The sequence below is a fragment of the Fistularia commersonii genome, chromosome 12 (genome assembly GCF_037954325.1).
Source record: "Fistularia commersonii isolate RoL2024-O1a breed Wild chromosome 12, RoL_Fcom_v1.0, whole genome shotgun sequence".
NCBI lineage: Eukaryota > Metazoa > Chordata > Actinopteri > Syngnathiformes > Fistulariidae > Fistularia > Fistularia commersonii.
In genome coordinates this window covers 10075111-10096026 of record NC_141295.1, presented here as the reverse complement: position 1 = coordinate 10096026, position 20916 = coordinate 10075111, and the positions used below count along the sequence as shown (strand labels likewise).

The 20916-nt window shown below is 41.1% G+C and overlaps 1 protein-coding gene across 10 annotated transcripts in view; it reads left to right on the top strand.

Moving 5' to 3' along the window:
* Nucleotides 1-20916, top strand: part of adgrl3.1 (adhesion G protein-coupled receptor L3.1) — a 135570-nt gene that overhangs the window by 86819 nt on the left and 27835 nt on the right. For 8 of the 10 annotated variants that reach the window (XM_086156966.1, XM_086156963.1, XM_086156960.1 and 5 more), the window contains exons 8-12: nucleotides 3634-4062; nucleotides 4844-4947; nucleotides 5488-5673; nucleotides 7851-7889; nucleotides 13804-13987. In XM_086156966.1, coding sequence (XP_086013092.1) covers nucleotides 3634-4062; nucleotides 4844-4947; nucleotides 5488-5673; nucleotides 7851-7889; nucleotides 13804-13987 — 942 coding nt within the window. The remainder of the gene's footprint in view (nucleotides 1-3633; nucleotides 4063-4843; nucleotides 4948-5487; nucleotides 5674-7850; nucleotides 7890-13803; nucleotides 13988-20916) is intronic. The other 2 variants (XM_086156968.1, XM_086156959.1) reach the window with 1 other exon arrangement.

Genomic DNA, 20916 nt, shown 5'->3' with positions numbered 1-20916 from the left:
GGATTTTGAACGATCCCTAAATCGACAAAATAATCTAATTACAGGATTAATTACTTGCTGCTTGGATTGTATCACTTGATCACGATAACAGCAGTTTCTAGTTGTCATGCTCTTTCATATGATTAATTCATTTTTTTATTCTTTATTTTTTTTTTTTAGCTATTTTTAATGCTGCTCAAATTAAAAATAAAATGAATGAGTAGAAATTTCTTAATAAACTAAAATAAAAAATAAAAAATAAATAAAAAAACACCCACAACAACAATATCATTTCCCATCCATGACCAGGAGCTTTGGGCTGAATACCCCTCATTAAATAGTTTTTCTTCTGCAGAGAGTTATTTATTTTTCTGTACCCTGCATTAGCCTACTTTTTAAGTTTTGATGAAGCATTGTACAATGCAAAAATCTTCTCTTCTTATGCTGCAGGGCGACTGTTTATTAGTTCTCACCTTAAATCTGAACATTTCTAAAAACACATTTATTTGATCACGTTTTCTGAATGCACATGTACTGACAAGGGACCTTTTTTTGGCAGATATGTCACAAGTCTAAATACGCACATGTCAAAGATTTTACATTTTAATGAGCAGTAAGAATAACACTTATAAACAAATAGTTCGCAGTTCTAATAAGGGTATATATTTGGCTATAGAAGCCGTGATTTCTTTAAAAAGAAAAAACAGGCAAAAAAACAACCTTTAAGCAAGCTTTCATCTCACAGCTACATTGGGAGATACGCAAATGTGAACTGAAGATTTCTGAAAAAAAAGGAAACAAATAAAAAAATAAAAAAATAAATAATAATCAGCTGCTAACGGCAAACGTAAACAACTTGTGCTCTGTATTTTCGTCCTGCTACAAACGAGTCTCCGGGCTGCTGCATCAGTTCCAGGCAAGGAGCACCGCGTTTTAAGGTTAGCTAGCATCATGGAGTTGTCATCACGCATTTACTCAAAGCTTCCTAAGTTTAAACGCAGTGAGATATGTCAGTCCCCAAGAGAACAACCTCTAGCCTTTTTTTTTTCTTTTTGTAATTAATGTTTCATGAAGCTGTTATGTCATGTTCCTGTAGTCCCCTACAGCATCTTGTACAACATCTTGAGTGATGCCAGTGATTAATTCATGACATTGCACACATATTTTTTTTTTTTTAACATCCAAAAGAGGCAAAACAGCTAGCGGAGAGGATAAATAGAACACGGATATATGGAAGTGGATGCGTTCTGATATTGAAATGGTGCAGTGGTAGCAAGTCAGGGAGTAAAGGAAGTTCTGAGTAAGCCATTAACTCGGAATGTCAGGTAGAAAATGTCAAGGGAAGGGAAGAGGAAGGTGGAGAGACGGAGAGGCGGGGAAAGACTATGACGCCTCGGCTAAAATGCTTATAGGTTTTTATTCCATCCCCCAATAAGTTGCCTGTTTTCTGCATGTGACTCAAAAGCCAGGAAGCATCAACCTCACACACACAAGGAAACACACACCATTACTCTTCCATTGTTCTAGCAGCATTTCTCAGGGTCCTTCCTGTTTCGCATTGGATACACACCCTCACACGCATGCGAGAAAGTCTCACCCATGTGCACGATCGGAGAGATTGACAGCCAGTCCCCTGGACCTCGGCTGCCACACATGATTGATGGCGATGTTCTGCGGAGAATGCGCGAGACGTCGCGGCGGTGAATCAGGAGCCGGGAACGGCTGGGCTTTTGGTACGGAAACACTCTACTGACTTGCAGCGGAAAAAAAAAAAAAAAAGAACAGAATGTACAGAGAGAGGGGGGGAGAGTGGGATGTTACATAGCTGTCAATCAACCAGACAGACGGCGAGCGAAAAGGAACGGAAGCGAGAGTTTAGGCCCTTTTTAATTAAAGTTAAAATCCATAGGAAGGGTCAAGTACGGCTCACGGTAAATAAGACGCCTACTCTCCTCTCCTTTCCTCTAAACCCTCCCTCCCCCAAAATTCATATAGTCACACTTCATTATCCAAACTCACACCTTCTATCCCACCCAGGGAGAACAACAACAGAAAAGGCAACAGGACCAAAAATAAACATTTCAGTGAGAACAGATGACATTCATACTAATGCAAATTTTGGCACAAATCAATCTAGACATTGCAGGGGACGCTCAATTTGGCGTGTAGATGCAATCGATTCGGTATTGAGCAAACTTTAATGTGCCGTTCACTTAATCCGAGATGAAAAACAGAGCTATTTGGTTTGTAGGAGGATTTTTTTTTTTTTTTCCCATAAATGATCCATCCTATAGAGCACAAACCTTGCAAACCATCAACGGCAGAGACAGGTCAGCAATTTCCCTGGGCTTTGTTTCGATTGGACGTATTTTGATAATGTCACGGGTTGCGAAAGACGTCTTTCGACGTCCCCTACCAGCTTTGAGCGATAACGGTTCTGAAATTGTATTACTCAATGTACATCTTACTTAGTCCTGTCAAAATAAATGAACAAGTTTTTATGGCCTATTTCTTTAAATAATAAGTCTGGCCATGTTTCTCTGATGTGTTCTTCTTGTGACACATTGTCTATTATTGTATATCAGGTATTTCACTCTTGCAAATAGAAAAGAATATCCGGCTTCCTATAGTGGGGAAATGTAATAAAAGTAAGAATCATACCCCTAGACCAACAAGCCTTATAAAAAGTTCCTTATATTTAAAATTAAGATGACATGTGTGGTGCTGGGTGTATGCTTAAGTACGTAAGTAAAAATACTTGCATTGACAGACTATTGTTTTGTGTTGTTGATGCTTTAGAAGCCACTTTTTCAAGGCCTATAAATAGCTTTGTCTGAATTACTTGAAAAGGAAAATGCCAAATAGTATGAACAATTACGTCCCTTTATCTGATGCTTAATAATGCTTTATTGATTTTAATCACATGGACAAACAGAGGCGGCTGTTGCATCTAACATTTCATAAAAGACATGCTCTTCCCCTCCTCGGTTGCCATCATCTTCATTTTTGTCCAGTGAAAAAAAAGGGTCAATGTGAATAATTGAGACTTTCACGATGAAATATTGACAGTAAAGACGTGTCATATGCATTTAAGTGGCCCTTGCTGCTTCTTTTGATGCCACGCCGCCATAAATCATGCATTTCCCTCAAAGAATGTTTCTTTCTGCCAGGTTAGGCAGCCCGGAGCCGCTGCAGTGGAGTCTTAAACAAAAGACCTGCAGAGCAAACTATTTTTTTGTTCAAGTAGGAATCGAACCAGGGACCTTCTTACTCTGAGACATGTGAATGAGCGATCGAATGTTTGTATGTCTAAAAATGACATGTGAATGAATGAGTGAATGTCTATATGTTGCTCTGTGATCAAAAGGCAATGCAGGAACGTAGCACCTTAGGAAATACCGTAATCGTGTATTTCAATCGTATGGGTCCTTGCACTTAATGACCCATTTCTGATTCACATGTTTTTCTTCTGGTTTAAATTGATCCCCATCCTTTCTTTATTATCCCGGCAATTAAGTTGAATTTGCATTCCAGGTTATTTGCACCGCTGCTGGAATCTACCAAACTGTGAACTTCATGTCTGGTGCAATAGTTGCACCCCAAATGCTCCATGAATTGAAACACCTTGTTTTTTTTTTTCTTTTTCCTCTCTAGACCGTCCACCCATAATGCCTCCAAGCAGAGGAGGGGGGGGAGGAGGAGGAGGAGGTGGCATAATCAGCGGTGGAGGCTCCTCATCTTCTTCCACTAGCCGTACAACCACCACCCGTGCTCCGCCCTACTACACCACCCCGCGACCTCTCCTCACTACCTCCCCAGGTCAGCGTTATCGAACCACAACAACGATCCGCCAGTCCATCCTTCTGCCTGCCGGGGGTTCGTCGTCAGACAATAATCTAATTCCGGACACAAACCAGAAAGGTGGAGGACGTTACCCTCCGGTTCAAGTTCCTCCGGCAGTCCCGCAGGCGCCCGCATTGCCCCCCCAAGACTTTTGCAGTCCACGGGTAACAGCGGACATATCATGGCCTCGTACCCAACAAGGTCAAACAGCCAAGCAGCCCTGCCCGGTCGGGACACTCGGTAAGGTATCTGAGATGTAGGAAAGCTGAGCAAAATCTTAAAGAATTACAGAGATCATGTCAGTATCAACATGTTTATCTATTATAAACATAACAAAGTGATCGATTGGTCATTTGGTCTCTGCCAGGGCATCGGCTGTAGCCAGTCGCTATTGGAGACGATGGGTTTTACCGACGATTGAACTTGGATCCAAATCAAATTTAGACCAAATGAGGATTTTGGTTTTATTTCAGCTCCTTTAAGTCCTCATTGGACTTCACTTAGCCCGCACATTACCAACACCAAGCGTTCCTGGTTTGCCTTTTCCTTTGCCAACAGAAAAGAAGATTGAGGCCCCACTGACAGCTCTGAAGTGGTTTAGAAAGGGAACTGTTTTTTCTAACAGGCTAGTGATGTGAAAGCTAAAGAAAAACTCCCAACGCACCTTCTTTTACTTTGTTGGTCGACTTTTAGAGGGCAGAGTATAGGTTCTTAAAAAAATGAAAAATTACTATATGTGACAACACCCTTATACCCTCAGGAAAGCAATCCCAGCATCTCAGAGTCAAGAACGGCTGCAGAAAGTTGTTATTTTCTGCCAGTAGAGGAACGGCTAGTAGAGGAAAAACCAGAGGACCTTGGGGTTCATAAACCCGAGGCATTCCTGAGAGGTAGTCTGGTGCATGTCCATTTTATGGCCCAATAAACTAATAAAGGAGTTTTAAAATATGAAACCTGTGAAGCGAACAGTTCAGTCTTTTAAAAAGACATAAAATGTTTTTTTTTAATGCTTGTCTTGCAGGTGTGGCCACATATGTTTGCATGGCCCATTTGGGTTACTGGGATCCTCAAGGCCCGGACCTCAGCAACTGCACATCCCCCTGGGTCAATCACATCATGCAGAAAGTGAGACTTACTTCCTTTTTTTATTATTATTTTTTTTAGTTTTTTTTTATTTTCTGCCAGTCTTTGAATCTTGGCCGGAACCGTAGTTTAAGTGTCAGGGAATAATTCAACCGAAGTATCCATTTCCTTTTTTTTTCAAACTCTAAGTCACGTTTGAGAATGTTCTTAGACAGCTATAAGGCAGCCAGGAAGCACACCAAGGTCAACATACAGACAGGCTTTATATCCATCTATATTATAGTTTATTCACTCATTAGTTGAGCTTCTTCAGGAAACCAAAAGAAATGGAAAAAAAAGACATTTTTAATAAAAGTCAGGATTAAAGCCTGTTCTACATTTTGCTGAAAAAATGATAATATTATAAAATTGCTGAATATACATTATATAATCCTCTTATTTCTCGTTTTCCTCATTTATTTTTCTCACGCTTTTGTGCTGCCACCCTCTGAATATTACCTCCTTGACCCCTGTTGTTCTCTCCATCATTTCCACCTTGTCTCTCCATCTGTTATTACTGCGTTTATGTCCGTCTTGATCCAGCTCCGGTCTGGGGAAACAGCAGCGATCGTAGCCAGAGAACTAGCGGAACAAACCAAAGGACTCCTTCGTCCTGGTGATGTGCCGTCCACGGTGAGAGCGATGGCCCAACTGGTGGAACTGTTGGATGTCCAACTCAGGAATCTCACCCCCGGAGGCAAGGACAGCGCTGCTCGCAGCCTGACTAAGGTACCGATGTTACAAAGATGTTATTGTGAGGAATTACAGATAATGCTATTGTCGTAACTGGCCCAGTAAACTAAAGACAGGGAACTGTAGGATGAGTAATGTATGATGTTGTTCCACTCTTTCACTTAGTTAAATTAGTTTTTGTAGATACAGTGTATAGTATTTGTCATTCATTCACCTAAATCTGATTAGATCTGATGAATCCAAATAACAGCAAGAACAAAAATAATAATAAATACTAATAATAATAATAAGTAGAAGAAGAAGAAAATTATATTATTAATAATAGAAATAATTATAAAAATATGTATTTCTATATAATAATAATAACAACAACAACAACAACAATAATAATAATAATAATAATAATAATAATAACAATAATAACAGTAATAATAATAATAATAATAATAATTAGTAGATAATAAGTAGAAGAAAAAGAAGAAGAGGAAGAAGAAGAAGATGAAGTAGAAAAATGACATCATTTATAATATTGATAATGGAAATGATTTAAAAAATAAAAATGTAATTATGAGTAAATGTATTTCTTATGATATTTACACTTAAAGGATTGATAATATCAGCCATAGGGTGACACTTTGGCGCTTCAGCAGACATTCTCTCCATGTCTTCCTCAGTCTTCTCCACTTTCCTCCCACAATCCAAAAAAAACATGTGGAAGGTTAATTGGAGAAACTGGAAAATAGCCCAGACGTATGAATGAGAGACTGCATGGTTGTTTGTATCTATATGTAGCCCCACGATTGACTGGCAACCGGTCCAGTGTGAGCATTGCCTGTCGCCCAATCGCAGCAGGGATAGGATCCGCCATCCCTGCAACCCTGACTGCAGGATAAGCAGTAGATAGTCAATGGATGGATACTGATAATAGCTCTAATAATAGTAAAAATAATAATGCTAAAACCAGGGAATGCCCACCTGTCAATCACAAGGCCACATATGTAGACATACAACCATTCACTCTTATTAACACGTCTGGGCAATTTAGGGTCCCAGATGAACATAATGCAGTTTTTGGACTGCAGGAGGAAACCGGAAAACAGGAGGAAACCCGCAGACCCGCGGAAAACCATGGAAACACTGAAAGGCCTCCTGTAGGAATTGAACCAGGGATCGTTTTTCTCTGAGGCAGAGGCTCTAAATTTTGCGCCACCGGTGACAACGACAACAATAATAATAATAGTAATAACAATAATAGTGATAATCACCATCATCATCCTCTGATTAAAGCAGACAGTATCAAAGATGAAAAATGCTCTTACGTCATTAGGTTCAGCTTGAGCCACAACGGTACTTCAAAATGACTTCTTCCTCCTGAGTGTGCCAAGGAACTGTTTTGCTATGGAGAAGGAAAGATTTGCGCGTGTGGGCGTTTAATTAAAGTGAGTCGAACCACCGGGGAATGGCTGGCTCGCCCGCTTGGCCGGTTAACTGACTGACTGGCTGAGTGGTAAACCATTCCTCGATGAGCAGCGATAGGCCGGGAATGGCAACAGAACTGTCAGCCGCTGGAAACTGTTACGCAGCCACAAGCTTCTAAATGTAAAATTCTAAGTCACTGGGTCTACACTCTCCCTATTTTATTTCACACAATCATTCTCTTCACATCTCCCTGTTTTTCTATTTCTCCGTCTTTGCACTCTAATTAAATCAGTTATGTGTGAAAAGACACATCATGAATACATACATGAGCGTGTATAAATAGAATCACTTCGTCTTTTTTTAACCAACTGGCCCATCACATGTTGAGAGTGTCTTAAAAATTCTCAATGGAATAGAAAAAAATGTATATATTTCTTAATTTCAACGATAACCTAATCCCCTAATTCAGTAACTCATTATGCTAATTTCTGCCATGAAATCACAGGTGACGAATCATTCTCAAGTGGCTTGGGATGATATTATCATATTATTAAATCAACAGATGTCAGAGGAGAGTGACATGTCAGGGGAAAATTATTAAACGAGAGAGCTGAACAAAAAAAAAAAAGTGTGAAAGCATTTCAGACTAGCATTAAAAAAATGAGGGCTGGTGAGAAAACTAAAAATACCTTCTAGTCATCTATCCGTGCGATGTTAAAGACACGGGTGTTCCTGCTATTGATTTCGACCGGGAGGTGTGATATCATTAACAGCTGAATTATTTAAATTTGCAGCTTCAGAAGAGAGAAAGGTCCTGCAAGTTTTTCACACAGGTATTTCTCTGCTTCCTGGTATTGTTGATTACTTCGCCACCCCACTTTTCCTCTTGTTTTTTTTTTTTGTGTGTGTGTGTGCTATGTGTCGTCGTTGCTCAGCATGTATTTTTGGCAATCAAGCTCATGTGAACGATCGCACATTCGCAACGCTTCGTGGTGAAAACTAATTGCATCGGTGTGTTTGATTTGCATTCCCAACCCTTTGGAGAAAGAATTGAAACTTTCCAGGGATGCACCGATCCAACGTTACTCTATGTTTTTAAATTTTTTTTAATATTTTTTAGAATTTCTCTTCTGACTTTGAGGTATGACGAGGAAACTGTTTTGTCAACCGGGATTTATACGCGTGTCGTAATTCCACGCATGTTGATGTGCTGCATAATCTGTGAATAATGTTGCATTGAATTTGCGCAAAGTGAGTCATACAGGATTTATGTCGGGGAGATTTGGGAAAAAGTCACATCGGTGCATCCCGACAACTTCCTTTCATCATCCCTTTAAAAATACCGCCCCAAAGGTGTTTTCTGAGCCTTTCTTCAAAGGGTTTGCTTACACTCCCTCGGCTACAGGTCTCATTTCTTTGCTTTTAAAATCGATAGCACTGATAAAAGGCTGCGATTAATATGAATAATAGTTCGTCCAGTTTGGGGAAAATTACAAACAGGCCCGCCACGGAGTAAATGACTTGCTATCCATCTCAATTCAGTGAAACGTCCTCTGTGCTGCAGTATCAGTAAGAGAAAATGGAACATGATGGATAGTCCAGATGATTCTGCGTCAGGATAAACACCTCAATCCTTGGGCGCGATGCTAGTTTCCGTACGCAGCTCAGTTTTAATTTTTCTGTAATCATAGATAGTTCCTGGAATTTATTATTGTTGTATTTGATGAATTATTCACGCCTTGATAATCGATGTTCGGAGATCATAGAACCCCACTTTCCACATCCTCTGGCTTGTAAAGAAACTGCAGTCTTTTTTTTTTCTGTCACTGCAACCTCCCAACACACACACACACACACACACACACACACACACACACACACACCATACACACAGGCCCTTGATGGGCTCGGTCTTTTTCTCCTGATGCAGGCTCTTTTTTTTTTTTTAAACCTCCCCGGAAAACTCTCTACGTCAGCACTAGTCAGCAATGTCACATCATGGAACATGTCTCAGAACTGTAGGCGCGCTGACACATGCACGAAACACACATCACAAACATATAAATATCCGCTCAGCTGTGATCCTATGCTGCCACATCACAATGGCAGGAAACGTTGATGCGTTTCATCTTGATTTTTGTTTTTTGTTTTTTTAGGAGTCCCCCCTGCACACATGCAGCTAGTTTACATGTTAAAATCAAAAAATGTCTTCAAACACCTTATGTACTTTTTGGGCGCAGGAAGTGATTGATTATATCATTAGCCTCGGTAATGCAAAACAAAATTACACCAACAGTCCTTGTCTCTCTGCCAGATAGAATTGTGCATGATTAGGGATGTGGTGCGGCGTTGCCCTCTCCTCCTTAATTATCAACTGCATTAATTGCCAAGCGAGGACAGTGTTGGAGGTTTGGGTTCTTAATAGAGACAAAAAAAAAAAAGATCATTCTCTCGCTCTCTCTTTTCGCTCCTCCTCTCCATCGCAGCTCCTCCGTCAGTCTGTTTGGGGAGCCGGGGACTCGTTTCATGTATGCTAAATTGGCAATTTATTCGTGATGAAGTTGGTGGTGTGGAGAGGCTTTGGTGCCGCGCGGTGGATTGATGGAGGGAGGTGGCAAACACGGGGCTGACCGTGAGAAGCTGGAGGGGGATGGGTGGGGGGGATGAAATATAACAGAGAAATACACAAATGAATATGAGGAAGAAAACAACAGGATTTGAGAGGACGGTCATGCTTATTGACAATGTCTAATTTGCCCTCTATTTATGGATGTGGGGTCGGAGCGCGGCACATGGTGAATTTAAAACCTGATTTAGCATCAACCTTATCCTGTTGGAAGACGTTAGGGAAGGGGGGACTCAAACAAACTCTGACAGATAATCCTGCTTCCCCCATGAAAACATTTCCTTAAACGTGCACACTTTCCCCTCTGCTCAGTCAGGTGAGTAAACGCAGGGAAAAAAAAAATCTTTTCCTTTTTTTTTTTTTTTTTTCATTTGAGTCTCACCATTTTTCCATACCTCTGACATCAGAACTCAGGCGTTGGCGTGCACGGGTGTACATGCGCTGCTTACCCGTGCATGCGTGCTCATGCGTGTGCCCGTGTTTCCCCTGTGTAGCTGGGAGTAGGAGAGCGGCCCAACTCTACTTGCTGCTGTTGTTTACGCTGGATTACCCCAACGCTTCAAAGCATTTCACTTCTGCCCCATTTAGTGGTGTGTGTACGTGCTTTTCTCTGTGTGTGTGTGTGTGTGTGTGTGTGTGTCTGTGAGTGTGCATGCCCAGTGCACATTCATGCACTTTCCCATGTCTTCCCTCGACTACACATGGTCTCCCCTTCTCTCTCTCTCTCTCTCTGTCACACACACACACACACACACACACATATATAGATGCCCTTATCTGTCTTTGCAGAGCCTCATTGAAGGCCCCTAAAAAAACCTGTCTCCATTTTAGCGGTTAAGTCATCCTCGTGAAGATAGAAATGTCACCAATAGCACCAATTCTTACAGGAACACCCACCTAGCACACATAAACACACACCAGCACAGGCGTGTATATTCTATTTATGATTTCTCTGGTGTTGTTTCATCTGGACCTCAAGGAAATCGCACCACTATAGATGCAATCTCAGCACAAGAGAGATGTTTCACTCAAGAAAAAAAAAAGGATGTGAAACTGAAAACGCATGATTATCAAAAGTCCAATAAGGCTATGAAAAAGTTTAATGAGATGTAATTTATGTCTGAAACACCACAAAGTTCATGTTTGAGTAGAGAATCAAGGGGATGGCAAGCAACGCTGTTTTATCTCATGCTATTCCAGAGCATCTTTCACGTCTGCCTGTTTCTGCTTCCTGTTCTGCAGCCGTGCAGCAAGTGGAGCAGAATGATCTGCCGCTGTGTTTCTCCCATCCCTTTGTGCACACGCTCGTACACACACACATATCAAAATTAAACACACAGGCATAGATGCATCCGTCTCAAACTGTACACCAACCCGTGCAGATACATATATTATTACAACAGGCTGGCTTAGATTAGACCAAGGATTGAGGTTTTCAAACATTTTCACTCAATAATTCTTCTTATTGCTTTGGTATTTGTACCTACAGATGAGTTATTAACAGTTTTGAAACAAATATCTTAATGGAGTGACAAGACAATGTAGCTTTTACTCACAGTCCCTGTAATTGATGTACAAATACTAAGCACTTGTAAGTATTTTCCACCTTCCTACCCCTAAACAATTTATATCTTAAGAACCACTATTCAAATTTTCTTTTATAGATACAAAAAAATGAATATTCAATTCTCAAAACATCCAAAAGGGGGATTATAAACAATCCTATCAGTCATAAATAGAAAATTATTTGTTTGCTAAGCTTGACCATTTTTTCCTTTATTTTTATTTTTATTTTTATTTTTATTTTTATTTTTATTTTTATTTTTATTTTTATTTTTATTTTTATTTTTGTACCAATTTATATATTTATTCATCAGTTTGTAAGTAACGTCAGAAAAAAATCAGATCAGATCATTTAGTCTGATCAGTTTAGGTTCTCGAGTTCTTCATTAATTGCTTCACCAAGTTTTTTTTGTCCCTTTAATGTATGTATGTATGTATGTATTTCTTTATTTATTTACTTATTTTTTCTCTCCAGATGATAGTCTAAGCAAAGCTTGCATCTCTCCACCACCAACCTAAGTCAGCATCATTAATGATAATGACAGGCAACAATACGGAAATCATAACCTGATCATTATACAACAGAATTCTCATACGCTGAAATTCTGCTGCATTTGTGTTTCTGTGTTTATGTGCAGTCCCACTTGTTTGCTGAAGCGGTAGATTAATTAGTTTTGTTTACATGCAGCCCTCCAAAACTCAACCGGTATGCATCCCGGCTAATTAGCTGTTAACACAGTTGGAGGACATCACATTTTAATATTCGCTTTTTGGCCAAGCACCCGTGCTATTGCTGCTATACACTGTAGGGATGTTGCAACACACACACACACACACACACACACACACACACACACACACACACAAACAAATGTGCGCATGTACACAGGAAAACTGACATGCCCATCCATCGATATAGAGCAATGAGCTGCAGGACAACATGGCAATCTTTAGAGTAATTTTCCATCATTTCCGAGACACATTATTCATGAAAGTGCTCTGAAAGTGGTGTCCATTCTAAAAATAATATAACTGGGTGAGATACTCACTTTCTTTATGTAGGGCACTCCTTATTCGACACACACACACACACACACACACATACACAAACATGTGATTGTATAGACACCGTTATTAGGACATTGCACCGACATCCATGTATCATCTAAAAATTCACACATTTCTAGACCTCAAGAGGGGACGTTCTTTTGCGAAGGCAAAATGTCCCTAAGTGTTGACAAGAGCTCGATGGTTACAGAGGAAATGGTCCTTTCACAAAAACACACACACAAACACACACAGACACACACACACTTGAAGCGTGCAACACTGACGCTTGCTATCAACTCTCCTCGCTGCCAGTTCCCACATGAAAGGGTTAGAGAGAATGTCAAAAAGTTGAAATGGGAATACCAATACGTTGATGTCTGTCAACCCCCTCCTACCACCCCAAGGCCGCATCCCCGTCGCGCCCTTGCAATTCCTCACCGGAGACCCCTTTACTTGTACATCGGCCATGCGGTTCCCTTTTGCACTCGCCCCTCCACGCCTGCTCAAGAGCAAGGAGAATCGAGCGCGATAACCGAAATGCAGGAAGGGTTTTTTTTTTTTTTTTTGACCGATCAAGAATGAGCGAGAGAGAGAGAAAAAAAAAAAAAAAAAAGATCAGGGTGAGAATGTATGAGATGTGTGCGTTTGATAGCACCTGTATTCGCTTTTCTGCCTCCCTTGCTCCCAGCGGACGCCCGTCACAACGGGCTCACCGGACTGTTTTATCACCCCCGTGGTTCTCCTCTCATCCCCCTCCTCCATCTGCAATTTTCCCAGTTTCAGTGTGTGTCATACAGGGTCTTTAAAACTGTCTGCTTCTGAAGACGAGGGGGGTATTTCTCAAGAGCAAGAATGTGGGCTGGAGACAACTTCGGTATTGTTTGACAGAAAAAAAAAAAAAAAAATCAAGTGTGTTAGCCAAATATTTCCACTTAGTGTTTTCTATTTAAACGATTTTTTCATGGCTGGATTTGACCTCATAGACATCATCTGATAAAACTGTAATTTCTTCTCAGAACCTCAAGTGAAAGTTTTCCAATCTGTAGATAAGAGTGTTGCTTTTAAAAGAAAGAAATTGAAAAAAAAAAAAAGTTATGTTTGGGGGGTGTAGACTCGTGGTGATTGCAATCAGCTAATTGATTTAGCATGATTTTCCCAACATCTGCAATGGGGTTTACAATCAACTGCCTTGCGTAAAGAAATAGAAAAACTTTTTCTTTAAGAACAATTTTGGTGAACAGTGTTGGTATGCTTGCTTTTTTTTTTTCATCATGTCTGCATGGAAACGTCACATTTGCATCCCTACATTATTCCACTGAGTTTATTTATCATCATGATAAATGAAAAACCATTGCCTATTCATCGCTATTGACTGCTGCCTTCAGTATCGGTGTAACAGCGACATTATAGGCCCTTAAAAATTGATTTGTATTACTTCTTAAAGTAAAATTGTGGACTCGGAGTGATCATATTGTCTTTTTTTTTTTTTTTTTTCACTGCTGCCTCAGGCTATGGTGGAAACTGTGAATAATTTGCTGCAGCCTCGGGCCCAGGCGGCGTGGAGAGAGCTGTCCACCAGCGAGCAGCTGCAATCGGCCACTCTGCTCCTTGACACCGTGGAGACGGGAGCTTTCATGTTAGCTGACAACCTCCTCAAGACCGACACTGTGCAGGAGACCGCCGACAACATCCGTGAGTACATTTTCGGTCCCCCCCTCCCTTAGCAGGACGGTGCTGCTGTCAAGAAGCCTGTCAAGATCCCCCCCGAAGTACTTAACCCGCAATGTCAAATTAACCTTGTTATTAACAGAGAGAGAGTTCTATGATTATGGGAGAAAATGTTGTAATATAGTCAATGCAAACATGGAAGGACATCAGTCCGAGGTTTTATAATTCAACTGAATAGAGGCTTAGTGTATACGCTTTCAGACGGAAAAGTTCAAAGAAGGCAGTTCTAAGAAATGTCTAGCTTTGGATTTCGTTCAAGGGACTGCCCTCCTCCGGGGGGGAACTTTTGTACTTGCGCAGGCAGTGAGGGACCATGGTAGGGATCGGTGTGACGCAGGCATCTGCGACACGCTTGAAGCATAACACTCACGAAAATAACACGGCGAGGAAGACATGGACGACGTACAGGACGAAGTTTTCACAGCCTTCCTGTTCAGCAAGGCAGGAATAATCAAATTGATTTATAGTGTTGGCGGCCAGGAGAGCTCAGTTCTCTTCGCCGGGTCTTTTCTCACTGTTTCTGTCTGTTTCATTGTGAGAAATCAGCTGACTGGTGATCGCGATTGTTCATAAAAACGTCCCTCCACAGCTGGTCATGGTTGTGGCTTATGAGTTCTACCAAGAATGATACCAATAATAGTAATAATAAGACATTTCGTTTAAGGCACCTAATGTCTCCCATACATCTAAAGACTTTAAAAAGATTTGGAAAAGACCCGTGTCTTTTACTATCATCTCTATCAACTACTACATCTACTATCAACTATCATCTCACACCAGCTCACCATCGAAACACTGGTTTTTAGAGTTTTAAATCTCAGCCTAGTTTAGATTAGACTTAGACCGTGTATCTTACATCTAAAGACTTGGAAAAGTTATGAATAAGAATCATAGAAAACTTCAGCTAGATTCTTTTCGCGATTTTTTTTTTTTTTCAATGTTTTTGTGTATTTCAAGCCATTGCTTTTCATTTTCCACTCAGTTGCGATATGTGGTAGAGCTGATATCGTAGAAGCGAGGCTGTTCTGTCCCCAGCTTCACCATTCGCTCGTCTTTCTGGACGGTCCATCCTGATCGTGACGTTCTTCGCTGTTAACGTTCATCCACGCCGCAAAGAAATACTGTCTCTTCCCCCAATACCACCAGATTACTTTTTCCATTTTTGTTGGCGCTCCACTGGTTGTTGATTGTGTTTTGTTGCCGTATAGACTGAAAGACTTGCGATATTATCAAACTTGTTTGATATTGTCATAAGTCTAAGACTGATCTACGGACGCTTTAAGACTATAAGATTACAATCTCACTCTTAATGAATGAGATGACGGGAGCTTCCTGCAACTGAGCAAGACTCCAGTAAGACTCTTTTAGTCTGCAACTGCGAAAATCGTGAGGTACTAGCCCAGCATTACTCAACACTGAAGGACACCGCATAGACAGAAACATATACGCAGAATATTGATTCAAAAGAACAATGAAAACAACAAAAATGATAAAGTGGTAAAAAAAAAAAAAAAACATTCTTTGAACTGAGGTCCAAATGCATGAAAAAGGCCTACTTCCAGAAAAAAGTTTTAGGGACTACAAAAAGTTTCTACAGTGGAAAAAGGGTCTAGTGTGGGGACATAGAGATTGGAAAGCTTCAACACAGAGAAAGCAAAGAAACTCAAAAAGTGACATCAAAATGTTTGAAAACGTGGCTTATTAAAAAAAAAAAAGTTTTATTTGCACGACTGTATGTTGAAAGAATCCCTCATAATCAGAACACGATGTTTGAGTCTGTCTATTGAAAAGACTTCTCTACACCCTGTCCTCTGGAGATTAAGCTTTCGTGACACACAAACCGCAACTCAAACTCCAAACCAAGAAATTTATTTACTGAAATGTAACGTTGCGAGAACAAAAAATGTGTGTGCCCACTTAAGTCATTGTATGTGGGGATCGGCCAGTGCAATTGACTTGGTTTAATTTGCAACAGGCGCAAGTACGCTGGCAGTGTTTCACGAGGGGTTTGTGTTTTGTAATGAATTTTGGCCATTGGAGGAAAGAGAAAAAATAGATTCAACATTCAAGATTTAAAGATTCAACGTGTTTGCCTGTACAATCAAATTCTTGTTTTGCTGTTCGCAGTGCATTCGGCCAGCACGCAACTGCGGAGCGAGCAAACAAGTCTGCCACGGAGGGCGCCGTGTTATGCTAAATAGAAACCAGAATTCCTGAAGTCAGAGTTTCTGCGAATAGAATGATTTCCTTCATTGTTTCCTCATTTTGACGCTTTACCTGCAATCACATACCACATCCTGGTTCTAATCACAGGTACAACAGAGATGAACGCTTACAATCTGGAAATAATTATTCATTTAAATTGTTTACACAGTGTAATGAATAATGTTTGATTTCATATTTAAGAGGAGCGAACGGTGAACCGATGAGTCGCATATTGTAAACATTTAGAAGTAGGCTGGGATTCTTTCGGCGCGCCTGTGTCTCCTTCACGATCACGGCAGCCATCTGTGCACAAGGCGGCGTGATTAGCGCATTCCCTTCAAACCAATCATCTTTCAAATGCAGGCTGAATCACATATATTACTTTCAGGCTTTTGTAAATTACAGCGTGTGTAGTGAAGTATCCAGTTTGTCTTTTCTCCTCTCGGTGTCTCATACACGAGGACTCAAACCCCTTATATTTGATATTGATTAAGCCAAAATCAACTCAATGGAAAATGGAAATGAAATATTCTGATCCATGTTGCGTCAGCTTTATTCATTCTTTGCACTCGGAACTCCTTTTGCTAAGTCAAGATGAAGCGAAAGCTAATTTGCACTTTCAGTCCGACTCACTGCACGATGTCTGGTGCAAGCTTCTCCGGGGATCAGGTAAAAACAATTGCTTCGATGACAACTGGTGCAAATATAGTACAGATGGTGAGATCCAAATGCGTGGTTTTGCATAGTTTATTGCCACAGAGCGTTTTGGACTGGAATCGGAAAATTCCATTCCCGAATTCTTTTTGCCTGTAACAAATAAATGAATGAAAAAATAACCAAAAAAAATACATTGAAAAATACACAGAAAAATAAATAAAGAAAAAAAATAAATAAATAAATAAATCAATAAATAAAGACCATACAATAATAGCATATTAACGAGAAAGTCTTAACTTTTTGGGGGAATCAACGAAAAAAAAGAAGACAACTGAAACAAAGGAATAATCACATAGTGATAAAACACAGGACTATAGAAAAGTGTTCTCTCCCTCTGAGTGTCCTTGTGCCTTTGGCTCCTCTGCACTCCACGGCACAAAGAGGAGGCCAATTAGCACCTCGCTTTCAAACACAGTCACATTTACCGAAATTACTCTCAGATTTAGCATATTGAGCGCACATGCTAAATCAATCTATATGCATTTTGTTCTCTTTGTGTTTTGCACACCACCGTGGAAACGGCTCATCACACATATTTATAAAGGTGGATGGCGAGATATCTTACTCTGCTCTTTTGAATGACGCACTTCCTTGACGCTCGCTGTTTGTAGATCACCTTGTACATCTATAAGCAGGTAATATCAAGTGTACACATATTTTATTTTACTAAAACACATCCTCAGTCAATGAATAGCTGAGGTCATATAAAATAGGTGCTATGGAAAGAAATGTGAAAACAAATAAGCTTTCACAAACACGGGTAACCTATTTTAAAGTTCATCGTTTCAAATCGCATGTCCTTTTTACATTTCTGGCACAATATAACATGACAGAAGTAATTTTGTTTTCCGATGGAAATCAGGAAAAGGCATGTCGACGACAAAATGGACCCCCCTGTGTGTGTAGCGACTGAAATTCAGCCATTTCCAAAAATTGGGCTCCTGAAGGCCTGACAAAATCTCTCTATTTCACCCAGTATCACACGGTGTGGAGATTGTTCAAATGAAAAATGGAGAGCTGCAAAACATACTAGAAAAAGCAGATTTGGAAGGAGACAGATAGAAATATGTGATTATGAGCAAACATTTGTTTGTTCGTATTCCGCTGTCCTGCACTGGTGAGCCTATCTCAGCCGTCATTGGGCGAGAGACGGGGTTCACTATTCATGAGTCAATCACAGAGCCACATCAAAAAGACACAACCATTTACTCACGCAAGACTAAAAACACAAGAAATGTTCTTGTCATTAAACAAGCATAATGACATTTTGTGAGGACGCAGGATTTTGTTGTTTTTGTCTCTCATTCAAACATCTGGATAATTAAGGATCCTCAATGAAACAACTGCCTGTTTTTGGATTATGTGTTAGTGTGTGTGTGTGTGTCGAGGGGTGCGGGGGGAACTGAAAAACCCTGATGGGAGCCCATGCAGATACCGGGAGACCTTGCAAACTCCACCTCCACACAGAAAGCCTTCTTATTGTGCTAACCGCTGCTCCACCAGATGAGAAATCACCCATTTATAATAATTTGACACGGGGTTGTTGTCAGTCGAAGAGGCTCTTCGGTCTGCATGTGAAAGGCACTGGACCCCCAATCGCAAGTACATCAGTGTGTGAATGGGTGAATGTGCAACCCCCCCAGCCAGCGAAAGCGCCGTGAATACATAGAGCCATCGCCGTGTACACTCAAACAATTATTAAATCTATTCATTTGTGGAGATTCTAACAAATAATTTCCCTCGAGGCCGTCCATGAACTCCCGAATGGCCGTAACTCCGAAATAGTACCTCCGTATTTTTTGTCGTTAAGAAAGCGTTTGAATTCCATTCCATCGGAAAAAAAAAAAAAGACATTTCTTCACCAAAAGAAGATAAATTGCGATCCTGCATAGCGGCGTGTATAGTAGGGGCAAGGTTAGGGCCTACATGTCTTTACACGCTCGCCATTTTATGAAGAGCAGGCGTGCGGCTGTCAAAGACGAGGTCATGATGAAGAGAGCCATGTTGCACGAGAGGCTTTGAAGGGTCAAATCCCCGGGGACCCCACTCAGCTAACCCAACGTAGGGAGAAAAAAAAATTGACCTTGAGGCATCTGAGATGAGTTTGCCAGAGACATTTTTTCCTTTTTTTTGTGTGTTTTCTTCCCTCCACTTGTAGGCGGAATTGACAAAGCAGAACAAAGCTAGTTATTATGCCGTCGTGCACACCGCTCTCCTCCTCCCTCTGTTTCTTCTCCCTCCGTCATCGCTTCTCATCTTCTCTCACTGATCCCCTTCTCGTTCTGATCACTCGGCCAAAGCACAAAGCGGAAAACACACACACACACACACACACACACACATACGCGCGCACACACGCGAACGTCTATACTTTTTTATGCCTTCAGACTATGGTTTATCTGGAACCCATCATTTCCCCTGCACCCGGAGGGGTGAGTGCCACTCACTCGTGTTTCCTTTCAGTAATCTCCTGTTTACCCGTTTCAAAATTTAATGTTTCGAATCCCCCCACCCCCCATACCGCCGCCATCCACAGCCGGCGAGCGCTGATTGTAAGTTCACTTATCATAAAAGTAGAGCAGGAGACGAGACACGGCTGAAGATGATGCGCAGAAAGAAGGGGGTGGGAGGGGAGGATGTATGAATGTGCGCTTCGGGGTGTTGCGATGGTGGAATGTCAGACGACGCTCGGAGTGTGTTATTTTAGCTCGCTTTTCACCTCGCCGAGCAACGAAATCGGTTATTCACACGGCTAGCGATAGTAGTGCGCTGACTTGCGTCTAAGCCTCGGCACCCATTTTTTTTTTCTTTTTTTTTTTTATCAATCGGATCTATTTCATCTTTAATAGACCTGACGACAGCAAGTGCAGCAGTTCAATCCTAATCCTTAAATAATTTCAGACTTTCTCGCTGCGGCGAAAAAATAAATAAATAAAACAGCCGACAAACACGGTTACGTAAACACCCGTCGAAATGTAGGCTACCGCTGTATCTGAAGAACTTAAAACAGGAAATAATCTTTTTTTTTTTTTTTTTTCGGGTGGGAAATGTTGTTTGCACATTCCTCTTCTTTTTGTGCTGTTAATCTTCCCTCCAAGCTAATCCAGTGGGCAGATCCGCCATGATTATCTCTTCCCTTTATTCATAACCGGCCTGATGCAGCCTCTCATCCCTCTGCCGCTCCATCCATCCGTCCTCACCTCCCTCTCTCCTCGCTCCATTTTTACTTTTTCCCCCCCGCTGAACTTTGTAACCCCACCTCCCCAGCGGGGGCACAATTTAGAGTGGATATGTGACGCTGCAGTACAATCTCACGCGGATGAAGTGATTTGATAGAGCGGTGGATCCAGTCTATGCGTGTGCGTGTGTGTGTGTGTGTGTGTGTGTGTGCGAGGGCGTGGCGACAATGATAATGAACAAGTTTTTGTTTCTTAAAAAGAGGACGCTCCTGACGAGAAGGTTTTTTAATTAGATAGGCTCATTGTGTTTCCAATCGCACCACCATACGACCGACATGTGTGATGGATGCTGATTTTTGTGTTTGTGTGTGGGTGTTGATACAAAAAGTTAAGTGTTTTGTCAGACTTTTTTTTTTTGGTCCGCCAGTATTTGCAAATCTCCGTCTGTGTTTATGTCTATGTTCTTTCTCCATTTCCGCTCGTCGATACACTCGGTGTTTTTTGTCCCGTTTGTATTCTGTGCGAGAACAGTCTTCCTCCAATCTAACACACAACCCCGTCCCCTACTCTCCATGTGACCCCCGGTCCCCTTCTCTCACCCACCCTAATCCTAACCTTATTCTGTTTTTAGCTGTTTTTTTCCCTGCACTTCACCCCGACCTCCTCATCCACCTCCACTCTTCTACCGACACATCCCCTCCTCTCTGCTCGTTTCCATCCAAGGGTGTCCTTGTGTGTCTTTTTTTTTTTTTCTTTTTTGATCCAACAGACGTTTATTCCATCAAACCGCTG